Source organism: Vitis vinifera, chromosome 17 (assembly GCF_030704535.1).
Source record: "Vitis vinifera cultivar Pinot Noir 40024 chromosome 17, ASM3070453v1".
In the NCBI taxonomy this organism is placed as follows: domain Eukaryota; kingdom Viridiplantae; phylum Streptophyta; class Magnoliopsida; order Vitales; family Vitaceae; genus Vitis; species Vitis vinifera.
The window spans coordinates 11,719,959-11,740,047 of NC_081821.1; the positions used below are offsets into that span (position 1 = coordinate 11,719,959).

The 20,089-nt window shown below is 35.0% G+C and overlaps 1 protein-coding gene across 1 annotated transcript; it reads left to right on the forward strand.

Moving 5' to 3' along the window:
- Positions 1–447: 447 nt before the first annotated feature.
- LOC100260358 (cytochrome P450 736A117-like) lies at positions 448–9,793 on the forward strand. Its single transcript, XM_019226414.1, has 5 exons — positions 448–524; positions 8,057–8,356; positions 8,414–8,588; positions 9,183–9,268; positions 9,409–9,793. The coding sequence occupies exons 1-5, from the start codon at positions 448–450 to the stop codon at positions 9,791–9,793; spliced, it is 1,023 nt and encodes a 340-aa protein (XP_019081959.1).
- Positions 9,794–20,089: the final 10,296 nt, after the last annotated feature.

Consider the following 20,089-nt stretch of genomic DNA (forward strand, 5'->3'; position numbering starts at 1 on the left):
TAAAAACAGGCCCAAGTCCAAATGCTAGCATGGATGGCCCAAAGACTCATCTTCTTCACCAACTCACGCCTGGAAGTCACCCTCCGAAGGAGCTCCTGCCGCCGGCGGCATCAAGAGGCGTTGCCGCCGTCGCCGACGACTGGCGCAGCCGTCCACCTGGTCGGAGCAATGCATGGCGAACCGCGTGCCGGCGTCGGGGAGAATCGGCTCGCGACCTCAAGGCGCGACTGCTGCTGCTGGGGTGGCGGCGCGGGGGAAGAGGGGAGCTGTGGCGGCGGTCTGGTGGTGTTCAGAAGGTGCCGCCGCCAATGGCTGCTGGTGCAGGCGCGCGCGTTGCCGGAGCAGGTGGCAGCGGCCTGGCGACGTCCAGAAGGCGCTGCCGCCATTGGTGACTGGTGCACGCGTGCACATAGCCGATGCAGGAAGACGCGGGGAGGGGCGGCATGCATGGCTCCCATGCAGGTGGGCGAACGGCTTCGGGGTTCCTATGGGGGTGCGCTAGGCGCGGGCATGGCGAGGTGCAGGTACGAGGGTTAGGTGTTGTGTTGAGGAGTTTGAAAGGATGAGAATATAGGAATAGTAGTGGGGGATCGCATGCATGAGATGGACGAAGCATAACCACGGCTGGCGAGAGGAAAATGGGTTAGTGATGAAATAGATATGACGATGGGTGTGATGGATAGGTGATGAAAGAAGACACGGGCTCAGTGGGTATGAAGGTGGGTATGAAGATTTTGGATGGTGTTCCTCAATGGAAAAAAAAAAGAAAAAAAAAAGAAAAGCAGGGAGCATGAAAGCATGGTAAACACAAAAAACAGGGTTATCCCAACAAACAAACAAAATGGCCTACAATATCCACTCCAAGCAATATAATGCAGAAAGAAACAATAACAATCTGAAGCAAAAACAGTGAATAACGAGAAATGAGAGGATTGCCGTGTTCGTACCTAAGTTCTTCAAGCAAAAATACCCATAAAAACAGGGGATCTCATCTCCAGCCAGAATCTCCCTCAAACCTCGGCACTCCGCTCTTTCTCTTTTCCACTGTATCCCCTCAATGACCCACTCCAAAAGACCCCCCCCTCTCTCTCAGACAAAAAACCCAGAAGACCACTTCCCCTTCCTTTTCCTTTTTTTTTTTTTGGCTTCCTTAGCAAGCCACTCAAAAAAAAAAAAAAAAAAAAAAACCCCCTGTCCCCAGCTCCTCTGTTCCTCTTATGTCCCATCTGGCCGCCCGAGAGCAGCGCACTTGAGAGCCCTCTGAAAAGCAACCCAAAAAATAATGATAAATAATCCCAGCAAGCTCTCTCCTCCCGGGGGGGTCTACAAAGAGCTTTTTTTGGGAGGAGCGGTAGAGGACTTGAAGGACTAATTGGGCTGCCATTTTGACACATCAAGAGAGTATTTTTTTGATACAATACAGGTTAGTTTTTGGATTTTTGATACAGTATTTCTTTTTAGTTTGGGTTTTAGTTGATTGGTTTAATTAATTGTTTGTGATAAATTCTTTTAAATCTTGATTTCGAACAATCTTTTATTTTTCTTAGATTAAATGTCTCTCTTTTATGATTGCAATTCATTAGTTCTATGCTAGTTTATTTTAATCTACATGAAAGTTTAAATAAAGTTTATATTTTTAGTTTAATTTTAGTTTATTTTTAATTTGAATGAGTTATTGATCTTAAATCTATTAGTTTAATTGGACTTGTAAGGTAAAGTTTATATTTTTAGTTTAATTTTAGTTTATTTTTAATTTGAATGAGTTATTGATCTTAAATCTATTAATTTAATTGATCTTGTAAGGTAAAATTCATATTTTTAATTCCAATTAGTTTAATTTTAGTCTATTTTTAATTTGAATGAGTTATTGATCTTAAATCTATTAGTTTAATTGATCTTGTAAGGTAAAGTTTACATTTTTAATTCCGATTAGTGTAAATTCTAGTTTATTTTAAATTTGAATATGTTAATGATCTTAATTCTTTAATTTAATTGATCTTGTGAGGTAAAATTCATATTTTTAATCTCAATTAGTTTGATCCTAGTTTATTTTTAATTTGAATACGTTATTGATCTTAATTCTTTAATTTAATTGATCTTGTGAGGTAAAAATTCATATTTTTAATTTCAATTAATTAAATTCTAGTTTATTTTAAATTTGAATATGTTAATGATCTTAATTCTTTAATTTAATTGATCTTGTGAGGTAAAATTCATATTTTTAATTGCAATTAGTTTAATCCTAGTTTATTTTTAATTTGAATATGTTATTGATCTTAATTCTTTAATTTAATTGATCTTGTGAGGTAAAATTCATATTTTTAATTTCAATTAGTTTAATCCTAGTTTATTTTTAATTTGAATATGTTATTGATTTTAATTCTTTAGTTTAATTAATCTTGTGAGGAAAATTTTATATTTTTAATTCCAATTAGTTTAATTCTAGTTTATTTTAAATTTTAATATGTTAATGATCTTAATTCTTTAATTTAATTGATCTTGTGAGGTAAAGTTCATATTTTTAATTCCAATTAGTTTAATTTTAGTCTATTTTTAATTTGAATGAGTTATTGATCTTAAATCTATTAGTTTAATTGGTCTTGTAAGGTAAAGTTTATATTTTTAATTCCGATTAGTGTAAATTCTAGTTTATTTTAAATTTGAATATGTTAATGATCTTAATTCTTCAATTTAATTGATCTTGTAAGGTAAAGTTTATATTTTTAATACCAATTAGTTTAATTTTAGTCTATTTTCAATTTGAATGAGTTATTGATCTTAAATCTATTAGTTTAATTGGTCTTGTAAGGTAAAGTTTATATTTTTAATTCCGATTAATTTAAATTCTAGTTTATTTTTAATTTGAACGTGTTATCAATCTTGATTCTTTAGTTTAATTGATCCTGTGAGGTAAAGTCTACATTTTTTAATTCCAATTAGTTTAATTCTAGTCATTAATCATGTGTTTCTTGAAATCTAAATGTTAGTTTTTTGGATGATAATTTTGTTAGTTTGTTTGATTAGGAAGTCATAAATTTGTTGCCTTAGTGATTGTTGGTCAAATTTTTTTTAGGGCCACTGGAAAACCCATGAAGGTTGGCCTTTACCCTCACCACTTTAATTGACAAGATTTTCTAAAATCTTTATTTTGTGATCTTTGTTTCCTTTTGTTTTGATTGATATTTTGTTTTCTATTTTTTCTATTTTAAAACAAAACTCTTTTTCTAAAAAAAAAACCTTTTAAAATTTTTTTTTTAAAAATTCATTTAAAGCCTCTAGAATTAAAATCTCTTTTCTTTTTTAAAAAATAATATGCAACCGTATCTTAATAAATGGGATAATTTTAGGCTAAATTCGTGTATATTAATTTGGGGAATTGGTGAAACCCCTACATAAGAAAATCTTTTTCAAAATTTATTTTTGCTACCACCCTGCTATTTATTGTAATTATATTTACATTTTTCTTTTTAGGAATTGTATACAAGATATGTATGATAATTAATTATTCCGAATTCTGATAATTTTTGCTAATTAATTAGATAAGCATGCTAGGATTTATTATTTATTATTTATTATTTATTATCTAACCCCCATGTCCTGAGGAAGCACATTAGGAGTTATCCAGGTACGTTCCCAAAATTTCATGAATATACATGTCATTGCCCTTATTTGATGCCATACTTGATTGTCTCGATGCTTGTTTGATCATCCCTGATAAAATACATGTCGTGTGTCATATTTTTTAATTAACCATTGATGTTTTATGATAGCGCTTAAGAAGTGGTTCAGGTACGCACCCTAACTCTCCTTTATTGTGATTGATCTCCTTATTTAGCATGCTACTTTCTGAAATCACCTAGCTTACTTAGGTATCTACAATTAATCAATTAATTGCCCCATTTCCCCAATTTAGTCAATAAAGACCTCTTTAGGGCTTAGAGGGGTGCTACCTCCTAAAGGTACCTTCCCAATAAGTAACCTGATCCCCGGACCTAGACTCGGGCTTTTCAAAGACATGTTTTTTCCAAAAAATTATGGAGTCACATTTTAGGGTTTTTCTTTCTTGTTTTATTTTCCCTTTAAAATAAAAATAAAATAAGTGGTGACTCCAATTTTTCCAAAACTAAATAATTTTTCACAAATAAAAAGCGAGTCTCGCCGATCAAGTGGGGACGCATGTGAAAAATGCAACATGAAAAGTCTGTAAAATCAAATAAAGCCGGAAGCTGTCCACACCATGTTATCTCCACCGATCATCCATAGTGCCAATTGTGTGGAAAATAGGTCACACCATTCACAATTGTGATCACAGATTTGATATTAATTTTCAAGGCTATACATCTAAAAATAGTTCTTCTCTACATAATACATCCAATAGCAACAACCAAATGCAAGCTATGGTTGTATCTCCAGCTTCGAAAAATAGTAAGACATGGTTCTTTGACACTGGGGCCACTCATCATCTAGCTCAAGATATTGAGACTCTCTCTGATGTTCAAGCATACAAAGAAAATGAGCAAGTTATTGTTGGAAATGGTAAGAAACTTCCCATCCTCCACACTGGTTCAAAATTTTTCTCGTCCACCTTTAGAAATTTTCATTTAAAGAAAGTCTACCATGTTTCTCACCTCACTACTAATCTAATTAGTGTTTCCAAATTTTGTACAGATAATAACGTTTTTTTTTAGTTTCACCCAAAGTTCTTTCTTGTCAAAGTCAAGTCTCAAGACAAGTTCTTCTTCAAGGACAACTTAAGAATGGCTTATATGAATTCCCTCATTTGACTGATGATGACCTTGCAGTCTTCTACACTCCTACAATGTCAAATATCACCTCTAGCATCTGGCATTCCAGGCTTGGTCATCCAATTGATGATATTCTGATAAAAACTCTTGATTCTTGTAATATTACTTATCAAAGAAATAAACGTGATGTTTGTTCTGCTTGTCCAGTTGCAAAGAGTCACAAATTACCCTTTTCTTTATCAAATTCTAGAGTTTCTCATCCTCTTGCTTTAATTCACACTGATCTATGAGGACCTACCCCAACTCCATCTACAACTGGTGCTCGATATTTTTTTCTATTTATTGATGACTTTTCTTGATTTTCTTATATATATTCTCTACATACAAAAGATCAAGCCTTACCGACCTTCATCAAATTTAAAACAATGGTTGAAAATCAATATTCTTTTCATATTCAATGTTTGCAATTTGATAATGGTGAAGAATTCAAAACTTTCACTCCTTATCTTACCACTCATGGGATTACACATAGATGTTCTTGTCCCTACACTCCTGAACAAAACGACCGAGTTGAACGAAAAATGAGACATTTAGTTGAGACTGGTCTTGCCTTATTAGCCACATCTTCTTTACCATTGCAATTCTGGCTTTATGCCTTTCATAAATTACTTATCTCATTAATCGATTACCAACTAAAGTTCTTCAATTTCAATCTTCTTTTCAAGTGTTGTTTAATAAAATTACAAACTATCACAATCTCAAAGTGTTCGGCTACCTATGCTATCCATACCTTCACCAAACATAAACTTTGTTATCGCTCTAGTCCATGTGTGTTTCTAGGCTACAGTCCTACTCACAAAGGTTACATGTGCTTTGACTCTAAATCCAACAGCATATATATCACTCGACATGTAAAATTCCATGAGACAAAATTTCCATTCCAACAGATTGTTAACACTTCATCTGCATCTTCTTCTTATCAGTTCATGTCTATTCCAACCTTATTACCTATACCATTGTCTATTCCACCAACTCAGACTTCATAGTCTTCAATTCCTACATCTCAATCTCCTCACTTGTCTAATTCTGCCCATTCATGTCATTCTTCCCATAATTCAGCTTCCTTAATTCCTATACCCAACCCTATTCCAGTTCATTTCACTACATCTTGTAGTTTTTCTCTTACTAATCCCTCAACACCACACAACTCACACCCTATGATCACCCGGGTAAAAACTAGAATCTTTAAGAAGAAGCTTCTTTTGGCTCATAAACCTACTGAACCTTATTCTTTCCAACAAGCCTCCAAGGATCCAAATTGGGTTTTAGTCATGGAAACGAAATACAAAGCTCTCATACAGAACCATACCTGACAGCTAGTTCATCCTCTTGCTAATAGCAATATCATTGGATGTCGTTGGATATACAAATTAAAATATAAACTGGATGTCACCATTGATCGATACAAAGCTCACTTAGTCACTTAAGGTTTCATGCAAACTCCAGGTCTGGATTACTTTGAAACTTTTAGTCCTATGGTGAAAGCTTCAACAATAAGAATTGTGTTTGCCATTATTATTTTTTTCCAATGGTTACTCAGACAACTAGACGTTCAAAATGTGTTTCTAAACGGTGACCTTGATGAACAAGTATTCATGGCTCAACCTCGTGGTTTTGTTGATCCTCAATTTCCTTCCTATGTTTGTAAACTCAACAAAGCACTGTATGGACTTAAACAAGCCCCACAAGCTTGGTTTCATAAGCTTAGTCATGCTCTTCTTCAATGGGGATTCCAAGCCTCAAGAGCTGATAGTTCCATGTTTTTTCGGCATTCAGCAACTGATGTTTTAATCTTACTTGTTTATGTTGATGATCTTCTGGTGACTGGAAGTAATTCTTCTCAAGTTTTCTCTTTTATTTCCTACCTCAACTCTACCTTTGCCATCCATGATCTTGGACGCCTGAATTATTTTCTTGGTATTAAGGTAATACACCATGGAAATAGGATGCACCTCAGTCAGCTCAAATATGTCTAGGATCTTCTTGCACGTACAAATATGTTGGATTACAAACCAACACACACACCTAGAATGTTGGGCAGAACTCTTTCACAACATGATGGTCCTCATTTTTTGGATATTAAGCTCTATCGTAGCACCATCGACGCCCTTCAATATGTCACCTTAACTCAGCCCTATATTGCATTTGTTGTTAATAGAGCTTGCCAATTCATGGCCAATCCCATAGAAACTCATTGGCTTATAGTTAAACAGATCCTTCGTTACTTAAAAGGCACCTTAAGTTATGGTTTACAGTTACACCAAGCTAACTTCCTTGATCTTCAAGGGTATACAAATGCAGATTGGGCCTCACCCAGATGACCGTCAGAGTACCAACGGGTATTGTCTCTTTCTTGGACCCAACCTAATATCTTGGTCATCAACCAAACAAAGGTTGGTATCTCGCAGTAGTGCAGAATCAAAATATCGCGGTCTAGTTTCTCTAACCTCAAAAATCATATGGGTCCAGTCTGTGCTCCAAGAGTTATGCCTTTCTCCCTCTACTCCTCCTCTTGTTTGGTATGATAATCAAAGTACAGCTCATCTAGCTGCTAACCCGGCTTTTCATGCTTGATTTAAGCACATGAACTTGATCTTCAATTCATCCGAGATCATGTTCTTTGCAAAAATCTCAGCATCCACTGCATTCCAACCTGTGATCAAATTGCTGACATTTTTACCAAGCACTTACCAAGCTCTCAGTATCTCAGATTTAGAACAAAACTTTCCATTGTCCCTTGCCCTGTGAGCTTGAAGGGAGATGATAGCCAAACAAAATACACTCAAGTTTCTGCTCTCCCAAACCAAACTGATCAAGAACTCAGCTTCCAGTTAGTTACAACAACCCAAGGAAGTTAGAACGGCTGTAAAGTAGAGTAGTTAGTGTAACAGTTGAATAAACTGGTATAAAAACCATGATGCTACTATTATATTCAAGTGATGAAATGAAAAACATAGTTTCAGTTCAGTTTCTATCAGATACACACCAAAAGAAAATCGGAAGCTTTCTAGGTCTTCTGTACAAGGAAAACTATTGTTCTTTATGTTACTTCTCCTTTTTTTGATCTTCATATACTTCCTCATCAAATGGCTCTATCCTACTACTTCTACCGTCACCACAAAAAGGCTACCTCATTTTCCACTAAAACTCCCAATCATTGGAAACCTCTTCCAACTAGGCTCGCTCTCTCACCGCTCTCTCTAGGTCTTGGCTCAGCGTCACGGCTCCCTTATGCTACTCCACTTTGGCAGAGTTCCGGTGGTCATCGTCTCAATTGCAAACACTGCAAGAGAGATCATGAAGACCAATGATGTCATCTTCTCAAATAGGTCTAAATCAAACATCTCGGCAAAGCTTCTCTATGATTACAAGGACGTTTCCACAACCCCCTATAAAGAGTACTGGAGACAGATGAGGAGTATCTGTGTACTCCACTTTCTCAGTACCAGAAGGGTTTTGTCCTTCCGAGGTGTCCAAGAAGAAGAGACAACCCTTATGATGGAGAAGATCTCTTCCTCTGCTTCTTCCACCCCAATTGATTTGAGCCAAATGTTTCAATCCCTAACAAATGATCTCATATGCAGAGTTTCACTATGAAGAAAATACAGTGGAGATGAAACTGGAAGAAAATATAGAGAACTACTGAAGAAGTTTGTGGGGTTGCTAGGTGGCTTCAATGTTGGCGACTACATTCCATGGCTGTCATGGGTGAACTTCATCAATGGTTTGGAAACAAAAGTGGAGAAAGTTTCTAAAGTGTTCGATAGATTTCTTGATGAAGTGGTGAAATAGCACGTAGAGAGAAGGAAAAGATGTGGTGTAGATGAGGAAATGAAGGATTTTGTGGACGTTTTGCTTGAGCATTCAAGAGGATAATGTCACAGGCATTGCCATAACTAGAGTTTGCATCAAAACTCTTACTCAGGTAAGAATGATTAATTAACCATCATGGACGAGCAACGTTTGTTTCGTAATCAAGAAAAAAATAAATAAATAAATAAATTCTTTCTTTCTTTCTACATATAAAAAGAAACATCATGAATTTAACATTATAACTGGTATTGTTGGACTTTGTGGAGTTTCTTTTTATTATTATTATTATTATTTGTGTATATGTATTTGTATTTATAAGAATTTCCAATTTTCCTTCGGTTGCAAGATGATTCATCTACTTATGTTAACACCCATTTGCCAAGATGATATATCATTATAATAGTACAATGTGATTTATACAGAATGTAAATACACCAAAATTTAAGTTCAATAATAATTTTTCCCAAATTACCAAATTGACTTGATATTCATTGCTCGCCCATTTTAGAATTCAAGATACCTATCAGTTTTCTTTCCAGTAAAAGGCATTCTCCCTTGTTGTAGGACATGTTTGCTGCTAGAAGTGATTCTACATACACAGTCTTGGAGTGGGCAATGACAAAGCTCTTGAGGCACCCACAAGTCATGAGGCAACTTTAGAATGAGGCCAGAGGAATTGCTCAAGGCAAACTCCTCATAACTGAGGATGACTTAGGCAAAATGCAATATTTGATGGCAGTGATCAAGAGACTCTCAGACTACACCCTCTAATCCCACTACTAATTCTCAGAGAATCCACCCGGGGCGCCAAAATAATGGGCTATGACATTGAAGCAGGGACACGAGTCATTACAAATGCATGGCCAATTGGGGGAGACCCACTGTTGTGGGATGAGGCTGAGGAGTTTTGGCCAGAAAGATTCTTGAATTCTTCTATAGATTTCACAGGGAAAGACTTTGAGTTGATCTCATTTGGAGCTGGCCAAAGAGGTTGCCCGGGAACTCTGTTCGCGAAAATGGCAATTGAGCTTGTGTTAGCAAATCTTGTTCATCATTTTGATTGGGAAGTGGCTGGTGGAGGTAGAAGGGAGGATTTGGACATGACTGAATGCATTGGTCTGACCATTCATATAAAAGTTCTACTTCTTGCAGTTGCAACTCCATGGCCTTGCTGATTGTGTGGATACAATGGGGAACTTCTCCCACGTGTCTGCCCACATGTACCTCCACGTGGCTGTTCGCGTGGCAATACCATTGTTGGACCACGTGTCACCCAGGAACATTTTATCTAGACCATTTGGGGCCACTGAGCAGACCACATCCTCCTGATAGCCCCAAATCGTCCCTAATATGTGAAACGATGGCCATCTGACACTGGAGTGACTGATGGGACCTTCTTCATCCTTATGTCTACATCAATGGACCATCCCACCCATCACCCGTACATTCAACAAGCAGACATGACGGCAAACTGCGTCATGATGCGTCGTCTGACACAACCACCAATCGTTTTGCAATTGCAATGATTGTCCTGTTACTTACTGCACAGTCATCATTGCAGCATTAGGTCAAGGCGCCAGCTCAACACTATTGTGCTTTCCCCCTTTAAGCATTATAAAAACCCTACTAAAACGGAACTCAAGTATGCAACACCAATGACTCTCTCTCGAAGAATGTGTCCGCGAACAACTTGTCTAATAATATAAATAGAATTTTTTTCTTCTATTTTTATACCTAGAATAACAATAAATATTCTTTTAATTTGTGCCCTTAATTTTATATTCTAAAATTATATTCAAAATGCTCTAATCCCTGCATTCATGATTGCAAACATTTAGGACCTACTTGGTTTTTTCAAAAAAAAAAAAAATCACGCTGGAAAATTCATAGAATTGTTTTTTCTAGTTCAAGAAACAATTCTAGACAAGACATATGTAGTATTGTAGACCCTCAATTTTATCCCTTTAGCACATGTCTTTAAATTCGTTTTCAGTGCCCCACGATAGTTCCTTGGTAGCCCATTGCTACTCATACTACTTACCTTTTTTTTTTAGCCACCTCGGAGATTTTGGTCGAGGGATTATCTGACCCCTTATTGTGACCCTTGGCAGCCCTATTTTAGACTTAGGCTTTTCGTTCATTTTTAGGATAGCTTTTAGGGTAGCTCATTTAGGCACCCTAGGCCCACTTAGGCACCCTAAGCCCATTTAGGACACTTAGTTCATTAGGTACCCATGTAGGGCCGTTTAAACACTTCATCAGGCTTAACTTTTATATATATAACTCTTATTATTATTATTATTATTATTGCATGCATTCGATAATTATATTTATTTTGTTTATTCATTTTCATTTTTTTACTCTTTATTTGTTTATTATTATCATTATCATTATTATTATTATTATTATTACTATTTTTTTTATTCACTTATCTAATAAGAAATTGCTTGAATTGTTTAGACTTCAAAATGTGCATACAACCCCCTTATTGAATGATGGAATTGTACAACCTGATATCTCATTTTCTCTTTCATTTTCTTTTAATCATATTTCATTTTATTACCAATTTCATGACTTTCATTAGTTTCTTCTCTTTTCCTTTAATTTTTAATTTTATCTTATTTTGTTTTGCATGAGGAGCACCATCTTAGGGAACTCGAGGGGGAGACACGGGCTGCCACTTGGAGATGTGAGGGTTACGTAGCATAGTGGGATTAAATTAGAAGAGTTCCACGCACAATCCGGAAAAGATATATGCAGTGCACATGATTGGAGGATTTATACGCGGGCTGCCATGTTGATAAGGATTGACACACAGCCGGAGTGATTTAGGAGGACACTTACCAAACTGGACACGGGGCGGTAGAATCTCCAAGTGAGTCACCATGTACTCACTTTCGAGAAATCCAGGCAGATTAAAAAAAAAAAAAAAGGAAACAAAATATTCGAGAGAATGTGAGGCTGCGATATGAGAAAGGAAGGGGAGCGTAGAGATTTTTTGATAGAGGAGACGCACCAGAATTTTAAGAAGGAGGCATCCACCACGCATGGGAAGAATGGAAGGGTACCACTTTGAGAGAATAAGGTGACCACGGACCATTGAGATTTTTTGAGGAACAGGCTACAAATTTGAAAAAGGAAACAACACGCTCCAAGAGGAATTCCTCTCCAACATAGACGGTTCAGTGAGATTGGAGGAAAGCACGTGCTCCCATTGATTACGGGAACACACACCATCATGAGATGCACCAGATTGTGATTCATAAGAAGAACTTCATCCATTGAAGAACAATTAGTCTGGATCATTGTAGGAAGAATCAGAATGCATCATCAGCAATCGCCATCGCGCACCATCAGGAATTTCATCCCCTTTACACATGTTGACGCCTTGATTTAATGGAGGAGATGCTATACACATTCAGTCGTGTTGATGCCTTGGTTAAACGGAAAGGTTTTCATTCACTTCTAGTCGTGTTAACACTTCGATTTTGATGAAGAATGGGCAGCCACTTTGTGAATATTAATTACTTGATTCCAATAAGGTTTCAAAGGCCTTGAATTTATAAATCTCTGTGGATAAATTTTATAATAGCTTAATGGAGATAATGGCCTCGAATTTATAAATCTCCATGGATGAATGGCGGAATATATGGTTGCATATGGAGAGTTCCTTTGAAGGTAGTTTCATGCAATGGGTGAATCTTGAAGTTTGACTTTTGCGGTGGACACAAGAGAATTGTGGCTGTGAATGGAAGGTTTTTCATGGCTGAAAATCCACAATGAAACATGTTGGAAATTTGGTGAAGGACCATTGATAAGTGAGCTGTCTTCAAAAGTTGAAATTGATGAAGAAACAAGAAAAGAGGATTTTTTTTTTTTAGGCAGAGAACACGTGAAGGAGGAAAAAGAGAGAATTTTCTGGGCAAGGAGAAAACACGTGATTTTTTTCAAAGAGAGGACAAGGGGCAGATGGGTTTTTCTGATATTTTTTAGAGAGGATAACAGAGGGAACAGGCAGGGGATTTATTTTTTGGAGAGGACACGCACATTGAGGGGTAAGAAGAAGGGGGCCCGGACATCATTGATTCGTTAAGGACCAGCAGCCACAAATTCTCTGAAAAGTGGGCTGCCACTTTCCTCCAAGCTGGGAGCGCACAGCCGTATTCCCCATCAAGAGGACAAGCGCACATCACAGATTCTATTTAAGACACGCACTAGCAGCCGGTCACTCAGGGGAATCTTCACGGCTGCATCTCCAATGGCACGAGCGCCCATGCTGATCAAAACTCTCTGGTTTTCTTTAGATTTCATCCATAGTCTACGAGCTTTTGTCTGTCTTTGGAGAAAAGAATAAAATCACCACACGGCTCCATGGAAAGGAGAATGCACAGTCAGCCATTGAAGGAGAGTTAACAACCTCGTGTTCCTTACGGAAGGGATTCTCTCCATACATCACACATTGCATCCTAAAGAGAGAAAGGTCTTCACACGTTGCCGATCAGAGATGATACACATGCACATGGAGGATCACTTGCTACCATGAATATTAGTGGCTCATCCACAGCCCCACATACAACCACACATATTGGAGAAGAAGTAGCAAGCTACTACTTCAAGATTTACCATGGGCAGCCCATACACACCATTTAGAGAAGGTAAGTCAGCTTTTTTTATATTTTATTTTATTTTATTTATTTATTATTATTATTCTTAATTTTTGGTTTGAAAGTTAATTTTCTTTATATTTGTTTTGATTCCATTAGATTGAAAGTTAGAATTGTTAATCTTGGTTTTGAGTCATCCTATATAGTTTAGGTGTTTCACGAATTCTAGTTTACAAGTTTAATTGATCTAGTCTAATCAAATTCATGTTTCTCAATTTGTTTGAACTTAATTTGGTTCATTTTAATTAGTTTAGTTACCCTTATAGTTTTAGTTCATTAATAAAATTGATTATATATTTGAAAGTTCATGTTTCGAGTTTGATTTAATTCATCTATTTAGTTTAAATACTTTTATAGTTTTAGTTCTTTAATAAAATTGATCTCATGTTTGAAAGTTCGTGTTTTAGTTTAGTATGATTTAATTTAATTCATCTATTTAGTTTAGACATTTTTAGTTTGGCTCATTTTAATTAGTTTAAGCACTTTTTATAGTTTTAGTTCTTTAGTAAAATTAATTCTATGTTTGAAAGTTCATGTTTTTAGTTTAATTTAGTCAAACTCGTTTTAATTAGTTTAGGTACTTCTATAATTTTAGTTCCTTACCTGAATTGATCCCTTTTTAGTTTTTATTTCAAAATCATTAATGTTAGTTCCTGATCACCCTTGTCTTAATTTATATGCTTTTTTAAAATCCTAGTGGTTAGTTCATGAATCGATACTTTATTAGTTTGTCTAATTTAGAATGCCTTACCTATTACTTTAGTGATCCTTCATTTAATTTGATTTTTTCTTTCTGACGCTTTTGGAAACTCATGAAGATTAGCCTCCATTCTCACCTTCAATTGTTTTGGTTGTCAAAATTTCTACTTTGTGATTTTGTTCTCTTTTGTTTTGATTGGTATTTTGATTCATACATTTTATTGCTTTCAAATTAATTTCTTTTATTTTTAAAACATAACAACATTCTCAAAATCTCATTTTCCTTAAAAATCCATTTCAAAAATTCATTTAGAGTTTCTTAGAGTCAAAAGATCCCCTTAACAATCCATTTCAAAAATTCATTTAGAGTTCTTAGAATCAAAATCTCATTTTTTAAAATAATGTGTAACCATGTTTTGATCGGTTCACATCTTTCAAATAAAATTACAGCTTTGAATAAAACACAAATCAAAGCTTGTGGTCCCAAATAAATGGGATAATTCTAAGCTAAATTCATGTATATCGATTGGGGAATTAGTGAAACCCCTACATAAGAAAATCTTTTCAAAATTTATTTTTGTTGCCACATTTGACACTTGTTGAAATCATGTCTATCTATTTTTTTAGGAATTATAGTATGTGATAATTGATGATTCTGTATACTTTGATCACTTTTGCTATGCTAATTAGATAACGAGCATGCTAGGATTTCTATATTTTATTATTTGTTATCTAACCCCTTACAACTTGAGGAAGCACGTTACAAATTATCTATGTTATCTAGGTATGTCCTCTATCACCTACTTTCTGAATTTTGTGAATATGTTTGTCATTGTGAAATAATGCTTATGTCTAATAATGCTTGAGTGTTCTGATATACATGTTTCATTGTCTAATTATTTCTAATAAAATACACGCTGGATGATATATTGTTTAAACTAACCATCGATGTTTTATGATAGCGCTTGAGAAGCGGTCCGGGTACGCATCCTAACCTTCCTTTATTATGATTTGATCTTGTTTGGCATGCTATTTTTTGGAACCACCTAGCCTACTTAGGTATCCATAATTAACCGATTAATTGTCACATTCCCCTTAACTTAGTTAGTAGAGACCTTTAGAGGGCTTAGAGGGGTGTTACCTTTTAAAGGTACCTTCCCAATAAGTAACCTGATCCCCGGACTTAGACTCGGGTTTTTCAAAGACATGCTTTTTCCAAAAATTATGGAGTCACATTTTAGGGTTTTTCTTTCTTGTTTTATTTTCCCTTTAAAATAAAAATAAAATAAGTGGCGGCTCCAACTTTTTTCCAAAAATTAATTTTTCACAAATAAAAAAAAAAAAAGCGAGTCTCGCATATCGAGTGGGGGCTCACGTGAAAAATGCGGGTCCACAAGTATGTCATTATGTGAGGAGGAGAGAAAAAATAGAAAAATCGTTTATAAAGATTCTTTTTCCATTGGGCCAATCGCACTTGGGATTGCATGGTTACCATCCATCACAAAAGACTTTTTGAATTGATTCTAATTTCTAAAATCAATTCTATTTTATCGTGACTTCAAGCTTATCTTAGAAAAGGGTCATAGAATCCATAATTAAAACTACTTTAAACAAAAGTTCAAGTAGCTAGTGAAATAGAAAACGAAAGTTCATCTCTCACCCCTAAATTAATTTTAATTTTGTTTAATTCATCACAGTTTTCTCTTTATATTATCCTAGGTGGTTAATGGAATAGAGCCATGGAAATGATTATTGAGTTTTTTTTAAGGCTTTATCCATCCTCGGAGTAATAATTTGTTTTAAGGTATTTATAGAGTTCTCTTACTAAGCTTAAGTGACTTGAGCCCACCAAGGCTTAGGTCACTTAATTTAGCCCAAAATTGGTCCTAATTGATTAATTAACCACACAAGGTTATCTAATTAATTAATTAACCCAATTTAGAGAACTTGTTCACTATCTCTTACGCAACCTTGCATAATTACCAAAACGCACTTATACATAATAATGAATCAAGAGTCAATTCAACCATCATAAATCATGCCATCATGGTATATGAGCTCAGAGCGAGGACCACTGGAATCCATAGGAGTACTGACTCCCTCAAAATCCAATTTTGAAGTTGATTTAACATTTCACTAAAGAGAATCAACTACACTCTAGTATCCTATATAAATAATGAGACAAAGCTTAGGGTTTGTGGCTTACTATCCACTACATGTAGACCTCCCATGAACTGCTGTCCGTAATCTAACAAGGTAGTGTTATCACCTATCAAGATTATATCTCCAATACTTGAGTTACAGATCTCACTTATTATATGATCAATTAATATATTCTAATTCTAAGGAGTATATGTCAAATTTTCACTGAAGGAAATGTTATGGTCATAGTTTTCTAGATCACATGTCATTTAGATAACCTAAGAGAACACACTATCTCAATCCATGAGATATCATGGTGTTTTTATTGAGAATACCTATTGCCACCAACCTCCATCAACAATGACTTAATTTATAGGGATATATGACTACGTTAGGGTCTCACCCATAAGTCAAAACCTCTTGTCAACTTTGGCACAAGCTTAATATCCTCTCAAGGTTGAAAGTCTATGCAATTTAGTAACTTGGTAAATCATGAACATGGATAGTCTTGTGTCTTGATTTACCATAGGTGTTGTCCAATGTGCATCACATGCACTAGTACACTCACCATGGGAAAACCATCTTGACAACCAAGACAAATCATCCCTCAAATTAGGAGTTAGTGCACTATAGTCTTAAATGGATAACCTAAATCTATGAACTAAATATGGTAAATCATCACTTTATAAAGAATCTATGACTTGGATCTTCTGAGTAACTTCTAATTCACCCAAATCATGTACAATGTAAGTGATGTGGGGCATGCATGCTCAAATAACCAATTAATACAAATGAAATATTTAAGGGAAACCAAGAAACATAAATAAATAAATAAATTTATAAATGAATTTCAATCTATTACATCATGTCATGCTTTCCAAGGCTCAAATATCCCAACAATTCATATACCATTTTGTGTTGATGTATTTTTTGGGGAAGATGGAAGCTAAAGCTAGGCTTGTTCATTGGATACTACTCTTATAAGAGTTCTAATTGAAATCAAAGATAAGAAAGGAGTAGAAAATGCAATAGTTGGTCACATATCAAGGACTATGACTAAATTTAAAGAAGAGAAATTGTGATTTTCTTGATAAAGTTTTGGCCATGACAAGGAAACTACCATGACATGCAGACATAGTGAATTACCTTGGCTTGCTCTTAGTGGATTGGATTTTTCAAGATAAGACATTCTTCCTATCTAAAGTAAAGAACTATATGTGGGAGGACCCTTCTTATTCAAATATTACCCTAATCAAATTATCAAAAGATGTATCCTAGAAGAAAAGAAAAAATATGTTAAACATGTGCCATGGTGATGCATATGGAGGGCATTTTGCCTCCAAAAAAACTACTAAAAAGGTTTTGCAGTAAGGTTTCTACTGGAACACTCATATGAAAGATGCTTGGAAGTACACCAAAGGATGTGAAAAATGCCAACATTCAGGAACAATTGATAAGAGATGGTCAATGTCATTGCATAACATCTTAGCTATAGAGATATTTGACTATTGGAGTGTGTATTTTATGGATCTATTTCCATCTTCATCTAGCTTTCATTACATTCTAGTAGGGGTCAATTGTGTATTGAAATGGTAGAGGTTATCGCATGCAGAACAAATGACCATAAAGAAGTGTTCAAATTATTAAGGCTGAATATATTTTCTTTTTTTGGTGTTCTCAGGTTTTTGATAAGTGATAAGGGAAATATTTTTCTAATAAGGCCATTGTATCAAGATATGGACTTAGACAATTTATGAAACCTCTATCGTGTGTTTATGCCGATGATGTGAGAAATTTCTATTCTATGTTGACTACAGATAAGGAGATCAGTAACCGTTTACACTTCACAGTTTTAGGCAAATCAGATATCATTGATGAGGCTTCCTTATCTACTACATTTGGACTTTCTATTGGCATGCCTATTGACGAAGTTTTCTTCCTTTTAAGCCAACTAATTTTACAACTATGGCAACTACACTATGTATTGAGGGTTTTAGTTCACATATCGTAGTTTGTAGGTTAGAGATGTATCTGGATTGTTGGTTCATCAAGACTCAATTATCTCCTTATTGGCATGTTGTAGAGCTCTAAGATTTACCATTAGAGGCTATCTATTGTGTGTTCACTAGGCAATGGTGGTCATTGGTTCAGTTGATTATGGACACCCTGCTATATACTTTATTCATAAAGTAAAGGAAAAGAAAAATAAATCCTGCTAGTGATACCCATTGGTACCTCATAATCTTATTACAACTTATTTGATAAAAACAGAATTGATCAAATTTTTAGCTAGAGATGAAAAATTTTAGGATGATTTTCTTATGGAGTGGTTGAGTGGCAAATATCAATATACAAAGAGTCCAGTATGGGGCAGAGAAAAAGAAAAACACTCGAGTTATGTTACAACCACATGATAAGGATTGATTTGTCAAGATCGTAGTACAACAAGTCAATTCTACTGCTTGGAAGAATAGAAATGTAGTAAAAACACCTAGTGGTAGTATCAATGATTCATAGTGAATAGTAAGCTCTAGTCAGATTCCTAAAAAAACTAGAGAGATCACAGTAAACAAAATGTAATACCAAGCACCAATGAATTAAATAGACAATAATGATTATCTTAGTATTTAACTTTAAACATGCTTAATTAGATGTTAAAACTAGTTTAGTGTTAATCATGTTTAATTATGAATTAAACTTTGACTAAGGTTAAGTGAGATTAGTTAATGACTTAACCATGCTTATTAGGTTCTTAGGCGCTTATTATAGTTATGAAAACCTAAAGGACTATTGGGCAATTATGGGTTTAATTTTTGATAACTTGAAGGACTAAAGTGCAAAATTGAGAAGTTGGGGTTAGTGGCAGCCATGTGGCCTGCCATCTCCTACTTGGCTGCATGGAGAGCCCTATATAAGGGCCTGCAGCTCGTTTTCCACCATTTTACCTGCAGCAACTTGGGTTAGAGAGAGGATCTAGAGAGAAAAAGTGAAGATTTGAGGTAAGCAAGTTATTTATTTTAGTAATTTAGGTTTATTTTGGTTCTTAATGGTATGTTGAAACAAATTAACTGTAAAATTTGTGTAAAAGTTGAGTGTAATTAGCTATAAATATGTTTTAGTTAAAAATCACAATTAATTAAGATTAAAGTATTTTAGCTTAAGTATTTTATTAATAGTAAGATTAGCATAAATCTTTGTTTAATTTTGTTTAATTGAAAAATAGATTAGTAAACATGTGATTAATTACGTTATTTGGACACTTAGGATTTGTTAATAGGTTAGACTTTAAGAAAATCAAAACAATTAGTGTTTGGTAATTAATTAGGGAATATTAATATGCACTGTAAATATTGTTTAATTCAATTCAAATTTGATTTAAAAACCTGTAGGCAAGTAGAATAGAGAATATTATAATTAAAAAAATAGCAATAGTAAATTGCATAAATTTTCATCGTTAGGAAGTCTAAATTATGTGTTTCATTTCAATTCCTTGTAATAGGTAAAGATCACTTACATAGAAGAATCACAAAGGGAAAGTCTGTGTAAGGTAAGGAAGTTTATGCTATCCTATGGTGTATCTGATTTCTTTCCTTGAAACATTTATTCGAAATTTCGTGTCATTTCTATGATTTCATAAAATGTTTTAATGTGTCATTGCATCTCGATTTATTGTGTTGAAATGTTACATTGAGATTGGAACATATATTGGTATTAAAATTCATGGTTCTGTGTTGTGAAAATGGTTCATGGTGTGGTTGCATTGCAAGAAGGATATGGAATAATCATAGATGATATTCAGAGAATTGATTGGTGAGAAGTGTTTATGTGATGCTACAGGCATTATCCTTTGATATGTTATTTATGTGGGACCGTGGGTTCTTGGGTGAAAGTCCCTAAAGCCCTCAAGGAAGACACTTCAATGTGGGTGTGTGGGATTGGTCCTGCCCCTGGGTTTTAGTCCCTAAA